This window comes from Primulina eburnea, chromosome 14, assembly GCF_022965805.1.
Source record: "Primulina eburnea isolate SZY01 chromosome 14, ASM2296580v1, whole genome shotgun sequence".
In the NCBI taxonomy this organism is placed as follows: Eukaryota; Viridiplantae; Streptophyta; class Magnoliopsida; order Lamiales; family Gesneriaceae; genus Primulina; species Primulina eburnea.
The window spans coordinates 283,959-304,359 of NC_133114.1; the positions used below are offsets into that span (position 1 = coordinate 283,959).

General features: G+C 40.4%; 1 protein-coding gene and 1 pseudogene across 1 annotated transcript; one reads left to right on the plus strand and one right to left on the minus strand.

Moving 5' to 3' along the window:
* Window positions 1–351: 351 nt before the first annotated feature.
* LOC140811900 (protein SAWADEE HOMEODOMAIN HOMOLOG 1-like) lies at window positions 352–3,534 on the minus strand. Its single transcript, XM_073170021.1, has 9 exons — window positions 3,372–3,534; window positions 2,954–3,039; window positions 2,801–2,846; window positions 2,568–2,703; window positions 1,827–1,890; window positions 1,512–1,563; window positions 1,194–1,337; window positions 726–845; window positions 352–653 (listed from the first exon to the last, which is right to left on the minus strand). Exons 1-9 carry the CDS (start codon window positions 3,492–3,494, stop codon window positions 594–596), a joined length of 831 nt encoding a protein of 276 aa, XP_073026122.1. The 5' UTR covers window positions 3,495–3,534; the 3' UTR covers window positions 352–593.
* Window positions 3,535–4,564: 1,030 nt separating this feature from the next.
* Window positions 4,565–20,102, plus strand: LOC140812351 (NADP-dependent malic enzyme-like; annotated as a pseudogene).
* The last annotated feature ends 299 nt before the right edge of the window (window positions 20,103–20,401 follow it).

Here is a 20,401-nt window from a genome sequence, read left to right on the forward strand (position 1 = left end):
AAACGTTTCTATCTTCCATATTAATGGCAATGGAGTAAATGGGTTATCCACCAGTCATCAAATCAAATGCAAATATCTGAATTCCAGTCCTCTATTCCGGCGATATTAATGGCATCAGTTCAAGCAACAACAATCACACATACCAGCTTCAACATAGGGCCACAAAATGGGACTTAAGCTTACGAAATAAGTTCATGGCACGGAGAACACAACATAAGCGAACTGCTCAGTCATAAAATGTTATCATTAACAATCGTTCAATTATCAGGATAAATGATTGGTGATACTATTTTCCAACATACATATAATCGTAGATTGGGATATCTCGGATGCTATCCCAATGATTCTACGTAGAAGAAATCCTCGAGATTATTCAACAAGAAATTAAGTATCATTTTCCACCAATTTTGGCAAACATGCAACACTTATAAAAAGTAAAAACCATATAGATATGCAATTCCATCAAGCATAATCCGATGCTAAATATCCATACACATTCACAAAAACCAACGAGAGGTGCCCACAAGATTTAACGAACCTAAGCATATTGTTCATAACCCAAATATGTTGATCCACAGCACCACTTCTGAGACCTAATTCTGTTGAGCTATTGTGTTTGGCCGGTAGCATAATCTCCTCAAACGCACTTTCTCCTAACAAAATAGAAACTTAAAGCAGATCAGATAGAGCATGATTTAGAGTCAATTAGAGTATACATCGTTTACCTCGCTATTATCATTATCATATTTGATCAAGAAAACACATCTGCAACCCCTGATATCATGCAGTCGCCTTTGAATCTCGACGATGTGGGCGTCGTAGTATCTAGCCTGGTCTTGTCTCTCCTGGTTAGAAGAATGTGACGTAAACATGTTATATACATTAGAACCCCCGATCCTTGAAATTATAGCGGATACAGCTATGTACTAATAAGTAATATGTCACGTATAACTCAAGAAACCACGTAAAATGTCAGTTTTATATTCATCAAAAACAATTTGCATTATCTTTCTATATCTTTTCATTGTTTTTCTTCAAAGGATCCCAAAATCTACTTGCAGCTTTCTACTAAGCTTTCTTATAACATCATGAAAACGATAATGAAACTCATCATACAGTTTATATACTCAACAGAGTTAGAAATATGCTTTATTTCTCAGAATTATACGTATTATATGTGAGTCAAACGGTACCTGGAAGCATACCACAAGATCTCCAACCTTAACTTTGTGGCATTCTGAGTGCTCCAATGGAATAGAACGTAGGCGCACAGCAGTTCTAGTGTTTACCCATTCGTCCTCGTCGGTTCCAAACCCAACATATCTCACACGAACTTCCTGCAATGAACTTAATCTGTCAAAGTAGAGTCGTTAATAAACTTCTTTCCCTCCATTTGGGTGCTATTTTAAACAGTATTTCCTCAAGTATATGTGTTAACAGAAAATTCTGTTCACTAGTTTATGAATTTATAACATCATTATAATCTGTAATGGCAAAATTATATTACTCACAATATCCCCAGAACCGAGAAATCGATGGGCGAGAAATGTATTAACATCATACCTGTAATACAGAAATGAACGAAAAAACTTAGAAGTGATACTGAATTGGGAATAATGACAGTTGTTTGACCACTTTGACTGCAAAACAGTAAGGCTTCCTTATAATCCTACTCCTGTTGTTAGTGTCAGCGAGTTCAATCAAAAAATTATAGTACAGCCGTATGGAAATAAAAATCGAACATTGCAGATGATGATCAAGCTAATGAGTTCACATTACGAAAAAAATAGCTCTCTTTGAATTCTTGATATAGCCTATAGACTTACCATGCTCCATCTTTTGATGACCTCGCTTCAAATTCCAACCTAGATAGTTCTTGATCTTTCTCACCTGTCATCGTATAAATTTTCTCAAGGATCACATCCTTTGAACAGTAATCTACCCACAAAAACTCGACCTATTTTTAAGTTTCACAACCAATCACAATAACAAGCATACAACTCTATCTCAATTTAAATTAATATTGTAGGAGACTGGATCGTCTTCTGCGATGCTACTCTCCAGTACAAAAAATTTCTACATCAGACCATGAGAAATATTTTATCAACAAATCAATTGATTTACCAGTTAATTACTACCCATGCACAATAGTGACTCACTCCAACCCATTTCTATTGCCACACTTCCCATTTTGTAGTGTAGAAAGCCTTCAGCAGCCCAACACTTTGTTTGGTTTCAATTTGGGAAAACCAATTCCCTTTCCCTAAAATGAAACCAAACATCATCTCATCATTATCATTCCAAATTTTCAAAAATATATTTTCATCCATTTTCATTTTCCATTTTTTCCCAATATAATTATGACCTTTAGTATGCCTTTTCACCAATTCTCAGAAACATACTAGTATATTATCACATCTTAACATAATATACTAAAATTCTAGAATAAGCTAAACAAACAGATGTCAAATATAAGGCCAAAAGGAATGACATTGCAAAGTAGGCAAGAGGAATTCTCTACTTTGCAGACTAACTTGCTAGTTTGAAGGGCCTATAGACAAATGCACCTTCAGGCATATTTGGATTATCAGGTGCTTTACGAGAAGTACGAGCTTCTGGATCAGCAGAAGACCTTTTGGCTGCGACCGAGGATGTCTCTGGAGAGCTGCTTTTTTGTTGATGCTTCTGAAACCAACTTTGAACCTGAAATCCATTTACAGCACCACGGATGTCCAAAACAGCCATCAAATAACAGGAAATGAAGTGATGTAGTTATTCATCAAAAGGGATGATATAGAACCTCAGTCCACTTCAAAGGAGGTTTCCCAGCACGACCGCTAGATCGGCTGCAAACGAATTTGAGGCCATTTCAATATATTTTCAGAAGTATACAACCTTTAAGCAAGAACTAAAGATTCAACACTCTTGCAGGTAATGGACCCTAAGAGCTTACTTGAAGACCCTAGCCAATTTTTTATAGCACCCATCGTCCAGAGACTGTTCTTTAGATTCATAAAGAAATTGCTCCATTCTAGCAATCTGATCGATTAATAAAAAAAGATAAGTTTACAAACACTGCAAGTCTAGAATTATGCCTGGTCAAAAAGGTATGAGCATATATTTAACCGGCACTCAGATATGAGTAATCATTTTTCAGTATTTCTTCAAGCAAGACCAACCCTTACGAAGTCAATAATAAAATTCCACCCAAATAGTTAAAATTTAAAAAGAAAAAAAAATCGCTGGCAGCCAATACTCCCAAGAATCTTCAATCTATCCTCTCCCATTAACGTGCCGTGCCGTGCATTAAACACAATTCATACGAATAATTTTAAAAGCCCACAAACAAATTGATTGATTGGGGAAAATACCTCAGCTTTTGTGAACCCGGGAAAGGGTAGTTTCTTCCTGGGACGAAGATCCATGGATTTTGTAGCTCCTGGAGAAATGCCTAAAAAAACATAGCAACCGACCCGCTTAGGGGACGTACACATGAAGAAAGAAGCTTAAGAGGGTAAGTTCATCAAAATAATCTTGGTAAAATGTTTTTTTAAAAAAAATTATTTTAAAAAATAAAATTTGTTGAAAGTTATTCTCTGAATATCACAAGCTTGTTATTGGATTTTTTTTTATCAAAATACTGTACTTTTTATTTTTATCTTATTAAAACATTGTCATTTTAAATCATTTATTTTATTTTATGAGAGTCTCTCGATAGACATTTTTGTGATACGGATTTTCTATTTGGATTATCTATTAAAAAAATTATTTTTTATATTAAAAATATTACTTTTTATTTTAAATAAGAGTTACACCGATTAGTATCACGAATAAGACAAAACTTGTGTGAGACGATCTCACGGATCATATTTGTGAGACAGATATCTTATTTGGGTCACCCATGAAAATGTATTATTTTTTATGCTAAGAGTATTACTTTTTATTGTGAATATGGGTGGGGTTGGACCGTCTCACAGATTATGATCCGTGAGACGGTCTCACATGAGAGTCACTCCACGAATAAAGATTCGTGATATCGCTAATAAGACAAAAACTTGTGTGAGACGGTCTCACGAGTTGTATTTGTGAGACAGATCTTTTATTTGAGTTATCCATGAAAAAGTACTATTTTTATGCTAAGAGTATTACTTTTTATTGTGAATATGGGTAGGGTTGACCCGTCTCACAGATTAAAATCCGTGAGACGGTCTCACATGATATCCACTTCCGCTAATAATTAGGATGCTAGCCATGCACACTTAAATTAGTAGATCCGATTTTTGTTTACAAAAAATGGACTTGACAAAAACTTGTATGAGATGGTCTCACGAGTCGTATTTTGTGAGACGGATCTCTTATTTGAGTCATCCATGAAAAAGTATTACTTTTTATTGTGAATATCGATAAAGTTGACTCGTCTCACAGATAAAAATTCGTGAGATCGTCTAACGAGAAGCTTACTCAATATACTATAGGTGGCCAAAAAACTTTAATGAGTATTATATATTATTATTATTATTATAATTATATGATTATCATTAATTATTCACCAAATTCATAAGAAATGACACATTTGTCAACCTCCAAATACCAACTTTTACCGTGGCCAAGAAGGCGGAAATCCCCGGCTCTCTCTCTCTCTCTCTCTGTACATTTTATAGAGACATTCCATTATGCTCTCATCAGTTAGCCGATCGGGTACACTTAAACCAGCTCATTTCGTTGGCATTTGGATTTCTTCAAGTGTTGGAGACAAGAACCAAGAGCACATTCAAGGAAATGGACGGAGAATCGGTGCTTGATTTAGTGAACAAAACCGGGGTCGGAGGAGGTGTTGAGGATGTGTACTGCGAGGATAGGGCGTCGGAGGATCAGCTTGTAACCCCATGGACTGTTACGGTAGCCAGGTCATCACATTCTTCAAAATTCTTGAAAAATCAATATCAGTCTTGATTTATATCAATATCCCATCACGTGATGCTTTTAATCCATTCCAAGCCGAGGCAAGAATTATTCCTTGGGTGCATATTATGTATCATGTATGTCTGGCTGGATATTGCATCATCATATCTGTTTTTCTATTAAATGGTCTTCTTCCCTTCATTTGCTTATCTGAAATATGTCACATGTATCTTCAGTGGAACTACATTATTGCGCGATCCACATCACAACAAAGGGATGGCTTTCACTGAAAAGGAAAGAGAGACACATTACCTGACAGGTTTTTTGCCTGCAACACTGTTTTCTCAAGAGCTTCAGGTAATGTCTTGAAATTATTATTTCATTTTAGTCATCACACTTTTCTCCTAGTTTGCTTATAATTACTTTTCCCTATTTGGGTGATCAGGAGAAGTGGTTGATGAAGAATCGACGTGATTGTAAAGTTCCATTGCAGTGATATATGGCCATGATGGATCTCCAGGTGCGAAACAGTAATGCACACATTAATGCATACATTCTGTTCAAGTTAAAACCGAGCGTTTGGACATGGAAAATGAATAGAGTAGAATCGTAACGTGACGAATCATTTTAAAATCCTATTAGAATTGGGAAAGATATCTGATCTTCTATTCAAAAAAAATCTGAAAGCTGTGTGTGATTTCATTTCCTAAGCATGCAGGAGAGAAATGAAAGCTGTTTTACAAGCTTCTTATTGATCATGTTGAAGAACTTCTACCCGTTGTCTATATATACTCCTAACAGTCGGTGAGGCCTGCCAGAAGTATGGTAGCATATTCAGGCGTCCGCAGGGTCTCTTCATCAGCTTAAAAGAAAAGTACTACCTTGTGCGCTTTCTTTTCAGTTAATGTTACCCCATTGATACTCAAGGTAAATTTAGGGTCCGATCCCGACGAGGGTCACTAGTTCAGACGTGGGCCTTAAGATTACCCTGAGCCTGAAATCAAGAAAAAGACTGTTAAGAGGGGGTCAGGAGGATGTCCTGGCGTAGCCCCTCCGACGCTCAAGTCAGTGACTGAGATATATGGGGGGAGCAGCTAAGGGTGCTGCTGAAAACAATATAGTGAAATACTTTATCATACGCTCAAACCTGGTATTTATAGTAGAATATCTGGGCTTGTCATGGACCAGTCACCTGTGGGCCTTAGAGATGGGCCGGGAGTTTGGGCAGGATCTTGATGGGTTCATCCTTGGGGTATCACCAGTCTCTCCCTCCCGAGTCGAACTGAATCGTAGGTTTAAAGTTCGATTAGTTGTGTTGTCATTGGTTTATCGGCGCGAGGACGTACCATATTAGAAAAATTTATTTCGTTTGTCGTTAACGAACGATGTTTGCCGCTGCAAAAATTACGGGGATCGACCTGCCCGGTCAGGTCGCGGGGATCGACCTGTCCGGTCAGGTCGTAGGGGAGTGGGGGCAATGCCCCATAATTTTTTCAGAAATAAGCACTCGCAAGGGTGAGGCCGTGCATTTTTTCTGAGCACAGCCCCCTCGCGCCGCGTCGCCTCGCCTGAGCACAGCCCCTTCGCACCGTGCCTCCTCGCCAGAGCACAGCCCAAGCGCGCCTCACCTCCTGGCCTTGCGCGCCGCGCTACCCTCGCCTTCGCTGAGCTCGCCCACGAGCCCAGCGCCTCGCCTTCGCTCCTCCTCGCCCAGGTGCCTAGCCTCGCCCAGACATCCTCGCCCTTCCTCGCCTAGCCAGCGCCTCGCCCTCGCCCAAGCCCAGACAGCCTCGCCTACTGCTCGCCGCCCTTGCCTGCTCGCCCCTCGCCACGCTGCCCTCGCCTTTGCCGAGCTCGCCCACCATCCCAGCGCCTCGCCTTCGCCCCTCCTCGCCCAAGCCCAGACATCCTCGCCTAGCCAGCCCCTCACCCTCGCCCCTTCTCGCCCGAGCGCAGACAGCCTCGCCTATGCTCGCCACCGCTGCCTGCTCGCCCCTCGCCACGCCCCACCATCCTCGCCCAGCCACGCCGCCTCTGCCCGCCCACCTCGTACCACAGCGCACGCTCGCCCGGTGCACCCTCGCCCCGCACGAGCGTACAACACATTTGTGCTCATCATCGGCTCATCTTTGCGGCTTTTTGAGTATTTTGTATTTGAATTTATGGATTCTTCGGAATTTGTATATGATATTATTAACCTGCTAGGGCAAATAAAATCTCAACCCTCTAACTCCTCTGCTAGGTGATATCTTAGCAGGAAAAAATAAAAATTCATCACTCCCGCCCTCTAATTCCTCTGCTAGATGATACCTTAGCAGGAAAATAAAGATTCAACACCTTCCCACTCTAACTCCTCCGCTAGGTGATAACTTAGCAGGAAAATAAAAATTCATCACTCCCGCCCTCTAACTCCTCTGCTAGGTGATACCTTAGCAGGAAAATTAAAATTTTTCACGCTGCTCCTCTACTAGGCGATGCCTTAGTAGGGAAATAAAAATTCAACATCCCCACCCTCTAACTCCTCTGCTAGGTGATAGATTAGCAGGAAAATAAAGATTCAACACCTTCTCCCTCTAACTCCTCCGCTAGGTGATATCTTAGCAGGAAAATAAAAATTCATCACTCCCGCCCTCTAAATCCTCTGCTAGGTGATACCTTAGCAGGAAAATTAAAATTTTTCACGTTGCTCCTCTACTAGGCGATGCCTTAGTAGGGAAATAAAAATCAACATCCTCACCCTCTAACTCCTCGGCTAGGTGATACCTTAGCAAGAAAATAAAGATTCAACACCTTCCCTCTCTAACTCCTCCACTAGGTGATAACTTAGCAGGAAAATAAAAATTCATCACTTCCGCCCTCTAACTCATCTGCTAGGTGATACCTTAACAGGAAAATTAAAATTTTTCACGCTCCTCCTCTACTAGGCGATGCCTTAGTAGGGAAATAAAAATTCAACATCCCCACCATCTAACTCCTCTGCTAGGTGGCAGGAAAATAAAGATTCAACACCTTCCCCCTCTAACTCCTCCGCTAGGTGATAACTTAGCAGAAAATAAAAATTCATCACTCCCGCCCTCTAACTCCTCTGCTAGGTGATACCTTAGCAGGAAAATTAAAATTTTTCACGCTGCTCCTCTACGAGGCGATGTCCTTAGTAGGGAAATAAAAATTCAACATCCACACCCTCTAACTCCTCTGCTAGGTTATACCTTAGCAGGAAAATAAAGATTCAACACCTTCCCCCTCTAACTCCTCCGCTAGGTGATAACTTAGCAGGAAAAAAAAAATTCATCACTCCCGCCCTCTAACTCCTCTGCTAGGTGATACCTTAGCAGGAAAATTAAAATTTTTCACGCTGCTCCTCTACTAGGCGATGCCTTAGTAGGGAAATAAAAATTCAACATCCTCACCCTCTAACTCCTCTGCTAGGTGATACCGTAACAAGAAAATAAAGATTCAACACCTTCCCTCTCTTACTCCTCCGCTAGGTGATAACTTAGCAGGAAAATAAAAATTCATCACTCCCGCCCTCTAACTCCTCTGCTAGGTGATACCTTAACAGGAAAATTAAAATTTTTCACGCTGCTCCTCTACTAGGCGATGCCTTAGTAGGCAAATAAAAATTCAACATCCCCACCCTCTAACTCCTCTGCTAGGTGGCAGGAAAATAAAGATTCAACACCTTCCCCCTCTAACTCCTCCGCTAGGTGATAACTTAGCAGGAAAATTAAAATTCATCACTCCCGCCCTCTAACTTCTCTGCTAGGTGATACCTTAGCAGGAAAATTAAAATTTTGCACGTTGCTCCTCTACTAGGCGATGCCTTAGTAGGGAAATAAAAATTCAAAATCACCACCCTCTAACTCCTCTGCTAGGTGATACATTAGCAGGAAAATAAAGATTCAACACCTCCCCCCTCTAACTCCTCTGCTAGGTGATACCTTAGCAGGAAAATAAAGATTCAACACCTCCACCCTCTAACTCCTCTGCTAGGTGATACCTTAGCGGGAAAATAAAGGTGCAACACCTCCCACCTCTAACTCCTCTGCTAGGTGATACCTTAGCAGGAAAATAAAGATCCAACACCTCCCCCTCTAACTCCTCTGCTAGCTGAGACCTTAGCAGAAAAAATAAAGATTCAACGTCTCCACCCTCTAACTCCTATGCTATGTGTTACCCTAGTAGGAAAATAAATATTCAACACATCCCCCCTCTAACTTCTCTGCTTGGTGACACCTTAGCAGGAAAATAAAGATTCAACTTCCCCACCCCCTAACTCCTCTGCTAGGTGATACCTTAGCAGGAAAATAAAAATTCAACCTCCTCACTTTCTAACTCCTCTGCTAGGTGATACCTTAGCAGGAAAATAAAAATTCAACCTCCTCACCCTCTAACTCCTCTGCTAGGTAACACCTTAGCAGGAGAATGAAAATTCAACGCCCTCACCCTCTAACTCCTCTACTAGGTGACACCTTAGCAGGAAAATAAAATTTGACTCCTCCACCCTCTAACTCCTCTGCTAGGTGACGCCTTAGCAGGAAAATAAAGATTCAACTTCTCCATCCCCTAACTCCTCTGCTAGGTGATACCTTAGCAGGAAAATAAAGATTCAACACGTCCACCCTCTAACTCCTCTACTAGTTGATACCTTAGCAAGAAAATGAAGATTTATTTTCTCCTTCCTAACTCTGCTCCTCTGTTAGGCGGTGTCTTAGCAGGAAAATAAAAATAAAAATTCAACATCCCCAACCTCTAACTCCTCTGCTAGGTGATACCTTAGCAGGAAAATAAATATTCAATATCCCCAACCTCTAACTCCTCTGGTAGGTTACACCTTAGCAGAAAAATAAATATTCAACATCCCCACCCTCTAACTCCTCTGCTAGGTGACACCTTAGCAGGAAAATAAAAAATTTCTTCCTCCTCACCCTCTAACTCCTCTGCTAGGTGACACCTTAGCAGGAGAATGAATATTCAACGCCCCCACCCTCTAACTCCTCTGTAGGTGAGACCTTAGCAGGAAAATAAAATTTTTCTTCTACACGCTGCTCCTCTACTAGGCGATGCCTTAGCAGGAAATAAAATTTCTCTTCCACCCCAACTCTGCTCCTCTGCTAGGCGATGCCTTAGTAGAAAAATAAAATTTCTCTTCTACTCCAACTCTGCTCCTCTGCTAGGCGATGCCTTAGCAGGTAAATAAAACCTTTCTTCCACCCCAACTCTGCTCCTCTGCTAGGCGATGCCTTAGCAGGAAAATAAAAATTTTGCTCCTCCCCCCTGCTCCTCTGCTAGACGATGCCTTAGGAGGAAAATAAAATCTTTCTTCCACCCCAACTCTGCTCCTCTGCTAGGTGATGCCTTAGCAGGAAATTAAAATTTTTGCTCCTCCACCCCCACTGCTCCTCTGCTAGACGATGCCTTAGCAGAAAAATAAAATTTATTTCATCCTCACAATAGAACAACATCCATGAACTTAATATAAGAACTTGGTTTTATTGAATTCCAACTGATTACATGGGAAAATGCAAAGATGAAATACATCAACAATAAATTCAAGAGCAAGAATTTCTGAGGTGGTAAGCATTTCAGGGTCTCTTTGAAGCCTTGCCCTGTGCTTTCTCCAATTTTTATGCTCCTCTTATACCTCCCTGGGACAAATTCACTCACTTCTTCCTCTCTTAATCATGTGAACCTCTATACGCGCTCTTTTCCCCTCTTCCCTCACTACCCCCTCATAACATTGACGCGCGACTTTTTGGTCCCCGCACAAGACTCCAACTCCTTTTCCCACAGGAAACTTAAGTTTCTGATGATAAGTGGAAGCTACGGCTCTGAAATCCTTCAGGGCTGGTCGTCCTAGAATTCCATTATATGCTGAAAAAATATCCACCACGGTGAACGCTATCATCTTTGTTACCCGCCGAGGATCAGTTCCCAAGGATATGGGAAGCACAATCTGACCCAAAGGTGGGATGGCGTGTCCTGCAAACCCATACAGCGGGGTAGAGACCGGCTCAAACTCGAATCCTTCCAGCTTCATTTGATCCAACGTGATCTTGAACAAGAAGTTTACGGAGCTTCCATTATCAATAAATATCCTCGCCACATCATAGTTGGCAATGGTGGCCGTCACCACCAAGGCATCATTATGGGGAGTCACAACACCTCGGAGGTCTTCCGGTCCAAAGCCGATGATGGGATCTTGTGGTAAGTCTTCACCCCTAGATATCTCAAAGTTCTCCAACCTTCTCCCATGTGCCTTCCGAGCTCGCCCAGAGTCTCCATCAGTAGCACTCCCCGAGATCATATTAATCATTCCTCTTGTAGGGTGGTTATCCTCGTTCCTTCCCCTTCTCGGCTCGACGGGCTCCTGAGGGACATCTTGACCTCGACCCTCTCTCCTCGGCTCTTCGATCCTCGGATGTATCCATGGAGAGCCTCGACCCCGCCTAGAAGACGGACGAGATCTCAGCTCACTCCCGGACGAGGACCCCTCTTGTCTAACTTGTGGCGGAGGTCGAGCACTGCTCTCAACCCTCTGTGACTTCTCCCCCCTCTCCCCTGACTCCCTCACCTCCATCACCTTATCTCGACTCCTATCCAGGGGAACATGTGATGAGAATTGTCCTCTACTTCTAGTTCTGTCTTTCTCTCTTTCCCCTGCACCCCTCTTCCTTCCTCCTTTCTCCACTCCCTCAACTCTACTTCCTCGGTGCCGGTTCTCCATCCTTCTGTACCGTTGGGCATCTTCCAAGTTTACATATTTCTCAGCGCGAGCCAACAGTTCATCATAGCTTGAAGGGGGCTTCTTGACCAGCGACCTGAAAAACTCCCCTCCCCTCAATCCTTGTGTGAAGGCACTTATCATGATGTCAGGAGTAGCAGCTGGTATTTCCAGCGCTGAACTGTTGAAACGCTGGAGAAATTCTCGTAAAGTTTCATTCTCTTGCTGTTTCATCACGAACAGGCTCAAATAATTTTTCTGGTGCCTCTTGCTGCTAGCAAATCGGTGCAAGAAGGCATCTGAGAAGTCCTCAAAAAACGTATAGAGTTGGGCTGCAAAGTGTTAAACCACTGCTGGGCTAACCTCACTAATGTGCCCAGAAAACCCTACACCTGACTCCATCTGAATATTGGTGCAACAGAGCCGCATTCTCAAATGTCCCCAAATGCTCTTCAGGGTCGGTATGTCCATCATATTATCCAACATTCGGCTGTCGAAAATTTGGAGGAAGTCCTTCTTCTAAAATGGCTAGTGAAAAGGGACTTCCTCTCTTGGGTGCCGGCGCTCTGCTTCCCAACTGCTGCCTCAACATCTGTATTTCCTTCCACATTTCTCTCATCTCACCAATCTCCCCACTTTGGTGGGGCTGTGTCTCTTCAACCCTGCTCTGGTGGCCCTCAGCATTTTCCTCTTGCTCTTGGCGAGTGGCTTGCTCTTCAGCAAACATAGATTCTTGGTTCCTCTTCATAGCCTCATCCACTGTCCGAGTGATAAAGTGGCCCAACTGCTCCAAGGTCAAGTTCCCCACATTTTCATTAGGACGGGGTTGCTCAACCCTGTTCTCTTGACGAGGATGTTCTGTTCTCGCCTCCTGATGGGGTTGTTCCTGCCTTGCCTCAGCATGAGACTGTTCGGGTCCCATCTGAGGACGCGATGATGCTGAAGTAGCTCTTATACTCCCTCTCTTCCCTACCATCTCTACGTCTCAACTCAAATTTTCCCACAGACGGCGCCAAGTGATACTCACGAGAAATTTAGGGTCCGATCCCGACGAGAGTCACTAGTTCAGACGTGGGCCTTAAGATTACCCTGAGCCTGAAATCAAGAAAAAGACCGTTAAGAGGAGGCCAGGAGGGTGTCCTGGCGTAACCCCTCCGACGTTCAAGTCAGTGACTAAGGATATATGGAGGGAGCAGCTAAAGGTGCTGCTGAAAACAATATAGTGAAATACTTTATCATACGCTCAAACCTGGTATTTATAGTAGAATACCTGGACTTGTCATGAACCAGTCACCTGTGGACTTTAGAGATTGGCCGGGAGTTTAGGCCGGATCTTGATGGATTCATCCTTGGGTATCACCCATAGAGAACTTTTCTCTGTGATTTATTTTGATAACTCGATGATCCAACTTCTCCAGGAGGAAGATTCTTGAAGTGTTGAAAAACTGGCCAGAAAAGTCGATTCAAGTTATTGTTGTAACTGATGGAGAGTGTATTTTAGGACTTGGAGATCTTGGCTGCCAGGTGAAATAAAATATTCTTATACTTTCTTAGAAGCTGAAGCATATAATTCCTGTGGAATTACAAAAAGAAAATGTTCGTAATTGTTGCAGGGTATGGGAATTCCGGTAGGAAAACTAGCTCTGTATACTGCACTTGGAGGAGTCTGTCCCTCAGTAGTAAGCGCAACTCTCACTTTTAGCTCAAGCTTTAATAGAATAGCTTAATAAATCTGCTAATTTTTAGCTCACGCTTTATATAGTTATCTTGCTCTGATAATTTTGTATGCTCCCCTGACAATGCCTGCCTATTATCATTGATGTTGGCACAAATAACAAGAAATTGCTGGAAGATGAATTCTACATTGGTCTGAGGAAAAATAAAGCGACCGGTCAGGTCTAAATAATTCCTTTTATTCTGTTTGGAAAATAAGAATACATAATTTTACATTTTTAAGTTTTCTTTTTTCGCATGTTTAAGGTAATGATATATCTTCTAATTTGCTTTCAGGAATACGCCGACCTCCTAGACGAGTTCATGTCTGCAATCAAGCAAAATTATGGGGAGAAGGTTTTGATACAGGTGGGGCATGATCTTTTGCCACATTTCAATTATCGATATTCGGGTTCTTATTTGGTCCAAATTTTCATAATTTTGTCAGTTCGAAGATTTTGCAAACCATAATGCCTTTGAGCTACTTGCCAAATGCCGAACGACTCATCTCGTGTTTAATGATGATGTCCAGGTAAAAGTGATTTTCTGATGTTTCTGTTTGATTTTAAATGTTACCCTCTTTGTCAAGAATTTATCATAATTTAGTTATGGCATCTCAGGGTACAGCTTCTGCAGTTCTTGCGGTGCTTGTCGCAGCTCTGAAACTTGTTGGTGGAACTTTAGCTGATCATACTTTCTTATTCCTAGGAGCTGGAGAGGTTACATTTACTTTATTCTTGAATTCCCATTCCCCCTGCTTGATTATATAATTTATATATATTTTCTACATCCTATGTTTTGTGAATTATCTTGCAATATTTGCATGAATGGGCTACCTAGAAAATTTGAAATAAACTTTGAATATGGTACAATTTATCCTTTGATCTGACTTCTATTTTTTGCTTCTTAAAGGTTGGGACAGGTATAGCTGAACTTATCGCCCTTGAGATATCTAAAAGGGTATGGTTCATTTTTTGTCATCGCTATTGAATAATGTGCATGCTAAATTATGCTTCTTGCTTGATTTTTCGACTCATGGGTGCAGACAAATGCTCCAGTCGAAGAGACGAGGAAGAAAATCTGGCTTGTGGACTCTAAGGTACAAAATGATCGTCTTTAAGACATCATCCCTTTTGTTTTCTTATTACGTACCACATAAATTTGTTTACTATCATTAAACTTTATATTTGTGACCACATGGATTAGTTGTCAGTTTGCATCTCGAGTCCCTTCAGCATTTCAAGAAACCATGGGCTCATGATCATGAACCAGTTAAAGAACTTTTGGATGCAGTTAAAGTGGGAAGACAGTGTCTTGAATTGAGCCCTTTGTATCGCTAAGATCTCCACGATAATTATTTTGCTCGATATGTAATGTATCTACTAATTTCAGGCAATAAAACGAACAGTTCTGATTGGAACTTCGGGTGTTGGAAGAACTTTTACAAACGAAGTCGTAGAGACCATGGCTTCTTTAAATGAGGTTACTTTTTATTCTTTAATCTTAGTCTATTTTTTAAATAGAAATCTCGGATTCTTGCTCTCTCAAACCCAACTTCACAATCAGACTGTACTGCTGAAGAAGCTTATGCTTGGAGTGAGGTAAATGGATCTTTTTTCATTGAAATTATATAAACTAGGGGTGTAAAAGAGCCAAGTTGTTCTTGCGATCTCAAAAACAAAAAATTCGTGTTCGAATGCTCATTGAGCTACTCAAACTCGATCATTAGTTATTTGTTTGTTTTCTACTTTATTTTAAGATGATTAAATTATTACTTCTTTCATAAATAAAGAAATTAAAAATAAAAAATGTGAGTAGACCGAATATCTGAATGACCTTGGCTCTCGATAGATTGCTTGTTTGAGTCACCTCAAGTAGTCAAACTCAAGAATACTACTTCTCAAACTCGCCTCAACTCCAATGCGCTCATGCCAAAACCTTGGCAAGTTTTCATAGTACAATATCACTTGCAGCGACGTGCCATCTTTGCCAGTGGAAGTCCGTTTGATCCAGTGGAGTACAATGGGAAAGTATTCGTGCCTGATCAGGTTTATATCCACATCCTAAAGAAGCACTATTTTTTATTGCTTCATTCTCTATTCTAACACCAGCACATATCTTCATAGGCAAATAATGCTTATATATTTCCTGGATTCGGTTTGGGTTGGATCATGTCTGGTACAGTGCATGTACATGATGAACTGCTCTTGGTAGCCTGTGAGTATTCACAGAGCCTTTAAAATGCATTATAACTCTACAATTTAAAGGGACGACTTCCAATTCTATTGTAACTTTTCGCTGCAGCGGAAACTTTGGCAGCTCAAGTGACGGAAGAGAACTATGCCAAGGGACTGATATATCCACCATTCACAAATATTAGAAAGATTTCTGCCCCATTGCAGCTGAAGTTGCGGCTAAGGCATATGAACTTGGTAAGTTCTCATGGACAAATTCTTAAGATTTTATCATAGTCGATGAATTATTTAGAATGGATTTAAATGGTTTCTTTTTCCGTTTTGAGTGCTACTGACATTGCTAACAATAAGTTACATTAGCTTGATATCATTTCTTCTGGCCGTGCAGGTTGGGCTTCCAGGATCCCACGCCCCAAGGATTTTGTCAAGTACGCCGAGAGTTGTATGTATACTCTGTTGGATCTCGGTTTTCTACACGCTCAAACCCAGCAGAAGTTTTAAAAATTTTTAGATCTTGACATTCAAGATATTGTTTGGGCGCTCGTATGATTTTACATAAACATTCATAGGATGTCAGAAAGATTATACCTTTGGTGAATAGATCACTAGGCTCCAACTATTCCGGGGTTAGCGGAGATAGCTCTTGTTGTAAATCCCACGTACGTTCTTCAGATCTCCTAATCAGGTCCACGACTAGAAGATTTGTTCCTCTTGCAATAGAATATTTGGAAGAAATTTCATCGTTGGAGATTAAAATCGAGAGACGGCTCAACTCTCTTTTTCTTGAAAAGTTGGCCAAAAATTTTGGGAGGAATTTTTGAAACTCACGTGAATCAACCTTTGAAGAATGGAGGCTAGGTTATTTTAGGTCAAACTCTTATTTTTATATTTAACCAATGACCTAATTATCATAGTATAATAATGGGGCCCTTTTAATTAACATTAATTAGCTTGATTAATTAATTGGGCTAGTCACACTAGTTTAATCCATTAATCAAGGCCCATTAAAACTTTAATTATTTAATATGTTGGACTTGTACTCCTACAAGCCTATTAAACATATTACCAACCATATTTAATTTATTAATTAATCAACTCAACTCTTGAGCTTAATAAATTAAATACATTATAAATTCAACATTTGAATTTATTATTGAAATGATAAATTCAACTACTTGAATTTTTATCACCTCCAAAATTTAATATTTAATAAACCCAACATTTGAGTTTAATAAATTAAATTCTCAAATTTTTATAAATTCAACTCCTTGAATTTATTCTCTCCAAATTTCATAAATTCAACTTCTTGAATTTACTATATCATAAATTCAACTCCTTGAATTTATTTTCTCAAAATTTAATTATCATAAATTCAACTCCTTGAATTTATTATATCATAATATAAATTCAACTCCTTGAATTTATTCTCTCAACGGGAACAAACGATCCAGTGCTTGTGTGACCCTCAATAGTTCAGGGATACAGCTAGTCGTGGGTTCACAACTCTTTGTGATTCAGAATAATATTTATTCTTATTTGGGCTTACCCTATTTAGCCCCATTCTTTTCATCAACACATTGATTAAGAATGTAAGAACTCATTTCTGATTGCACCCATCGGATCATGGTAAGAGCGTCTAGTAGCATCGCCCCATGATCTCCTAGGTATCACTGATAGTGCCTGCAAGAACCAGTCGATTATGATTAACGTACAGTACGGTCCCTTCATCTCATATATCCCGATCGAATCTGCAACCATTGGTTCATCGAGGATTGCATAATAATTCGATAACTATGTGATAACTATAATAGTGGCATCGCGTGTACTATTTGAGAACTCCTTCTCTAACGTACATCTCATACTCTGGCCAGAGATTCCATGCACCATTATTTCATTAGATCACATAGGATATCCACACCCGCAGGTGAGCGGTGAATCCCCGACTACAATGCACTGGCTCCTATATGTGTCGCAACTATACCCAACTTCGCCACTTGATGACTCTCCTGGAGCCGATAAACGAGTCAAAGCACAACCCTAGCATATAGAGCCTCAGTGTTGTCCCAGGTCGTAAGGACTAATGGTGTACAATCATAACAACAGACTTATCCTCTCGATGAATGATAACCACTTGGAAAGTCCGAGGGAGGGTTGTTCGGTATAATCATCATATGACTACCCATCTGCATGTTTGGACATCTCTATGCCCTCACCAAGAAACGCAGTACACAACATCACAGATGCTAGTCTCGAGCTCAAGCGGCCTTTATCCCTGTTTTAGGCGGCTGAATCGACTAGGAACGAATTTAGAATATGCAGTATTTACAAATGAGTTTCAACATCGAATTACGATTCATTTGTATTAAAGCATAATCAAGGACTTTTATCTATGTTGTTTGCATGGGTATACAGATAAAGTATAACAAGACCATAAAATGTTAAATTATATTAAAATAAAGATTGTATATTTCACTTGAGTCAATAAATTCCCTAGCCAACCGTAGGCTTGCAGAGAATCTACTCTAACATACTCTGGTGTATCGTAGCTATCGCTGACCGAACTACATAATTAGGGATGTAAATGAACCGAACTGTTCGCGAGCTTTTCGGATCTCGGCTCGTTAAAAAGCTCGTTCGGGCTCGTTCGTTAAGCTTATCGAGCCGAGCCCGAGCCTTATTTTGGGCTCGACAATTTTGTTGAGCCAAGCTTGAGATTACTAATGTTCGGCTCGTTAGCTCGTGAACATGTTCGATAATAGGTTCGTGAGCTCGAGCTCGGCTCGTTTAGCTGGCTCGTGAGCTTGAGCTCGGCTCGTTTAAGTGGTCGATGAGTGAAAAAAATGGAAATATCAGCGACGGTTTTTACTAAACCGTCGCTATATAGCGACGGTCTGCATTAAAACCGTCGCATATTAAATTAAGCGACGGTTTATTTAAACCCGTCGCTATTATAGCGACGGTTTACATCAAACCGTCGCTATAATAGCGACTGTTATGAATAAACCGTCGCCGATTAATATAAGCGACGGTTTTAGCAAACCGTCGCTGATGACAACGGTTTTGGGGTTTAGGGTTTAGGGTTTAGGGTTTTAGCAAACTGTCTATAAATTGTCGCGTTTAGAGTCGTTTGTAACATTTGCACTTAGTCATCCTGAGTGTTTATTAAATAGATATATCTGTTGTCCTTACAATCGAAAAAATGTCAGAACAAACCATATTTAGACGAAATTACAAACCATTTGTGTTTCCTAATAAAAAGTACAAAATTGTTGATGTCAATCGAAAAAAGAGTCTTGGATACTACGAACCATTGTGTTCCTACGCAAGCCTCGCAAGTTGTGTATTTGACTTATCCAACAACGAAGAGAGCAGAATTAGATTGGATGCATGTGAGTACTCTACGTAGGCGAGCTTATGTCACTGATGTTGAGCCAAATACTGAGCATAATCAAATTGATGCGAACGATGCATTTCAAAACAACGAAAGTGGACCTCATGACATCTCAACTCAATTTCTTTTATCGTCTCAAAATCTAGTCGATGTTAATGTTATGTACGACAACGAAATTGATTTGAACTGAAAGTGAAACAGAAGAGGTTCAATATTCGAGCGACGATGTTCGTGACATTTATTGAATTGTACTTTGGAAAAAAATATATATTTCATTAATTATAAATGTTAATGTTTTACGATTATTGAATTTATTTTAGCGAGCACGACATGGCAGAGATCCAACGTCTTGGGAGCTATACGTTCACACACATCGACATGCAGATGGATCTTTCGTTGACACGCGATCCCGCCTGCTCCACTTAAGTTTATTAAATTTCGTTATTCTCATCAACGTTACATTAAGAAAATTCAGTTTGATTCATTTTAAATCAACATCACAGGATGAGATGGAGCGCTACATGGCTGATTCATTTTGTATGAAACACTTGTATTATTATTTGCAGATTAATAATATGATTACATTTTTCAAATTTTGTTAATTTTTTTTCGATTATACAGTACAATATATTTTTATTTCAGATTTAAATAATTATAACATTTAAAAAATTAATTAGCGACGGTTTTTTGTTCAAACCGTCGCGATATTAGCGACGTTTTATAAAACCCGTCGCCATTAGCGAACCGCCATTTACGAACCGAGCTCGAGCCAAGCCCGAGCGTCATAATTTCCGAACGAGCCGAGCCCGAGCTTCAAACCTAAGGCTCGTAACGAGCTCGAGCCGAGCCCGAGCCCGAGCCGAAAAAATAGTTAAACGAGCCGAGCCCGAGCCAGCTACTGTTCGGCTCGGCTCGGCTCGGCTCGGCTCGGCTCGGCTCATTTACATCCCTATACATAATCAACACGTGGTTTGATGTTACCAATGTTTTCACTTTGTCTTGGAATATTCTCTCTTTTCTTCTTTTATTGGATTTAAGGTTGTACTCATTTCTTCGAGTTTGTTGCCACTCTATTGTTTAGGTTTTATTTCTTTGTACGTTTGTCAAGTAATATTGTTTGCAACGAAATCAGGGTTCTTGAATTTGTCGATGGAAGATGCTGTACGAGATTTCGGAATTTGAAATTCACCCGTTTGGGCAAATGGCAAATATGGTCTGTCCCATAATTTTTGCTCTCCTTTTCTATTTCGGTTTTCTTGCTTTCCTTGAGATGCTAGAGAGTACTACGAATCATAATGACATCAAGCATCACGACTCCAAATAAATCAAGATGAAGCAACAACACTCACGATTTGTATAAATAATTCAATGAATTTCTTTTTTTTTTAAAAAAAAAGAAAAAGATGCGTTTTGCTACTCTAATTTCAATATTTAGTCTATTTTTAAATGGTGTGTTTATCCCGCGATAAACGGCAT

Bases quoted from the DNA above. Each gene is read 5' to 3' on its own strand.
- LOC140811900 (XM_073170021.1), bottom strand. From the start codon at position 3,494: ATGTGTACGTCCCCTAAGCGGGTCGGTTGCTATGTTTTTTTAGGCATT. The intron at 2,704-2,800 runs GTTCTATATCAT...AATGGATTTCAG, and splicing joins CTCCTTTGAAGTGGACTGAG to GTTCAAAGTTGGTTTCAGAA. The intron at 654-725 runs GTAAACGATGTA...CTATTTTGTTAG, and splicing joins ATGATAATGATAATAGCGAG to GAGAAAGTGCGTTTGAGGAG.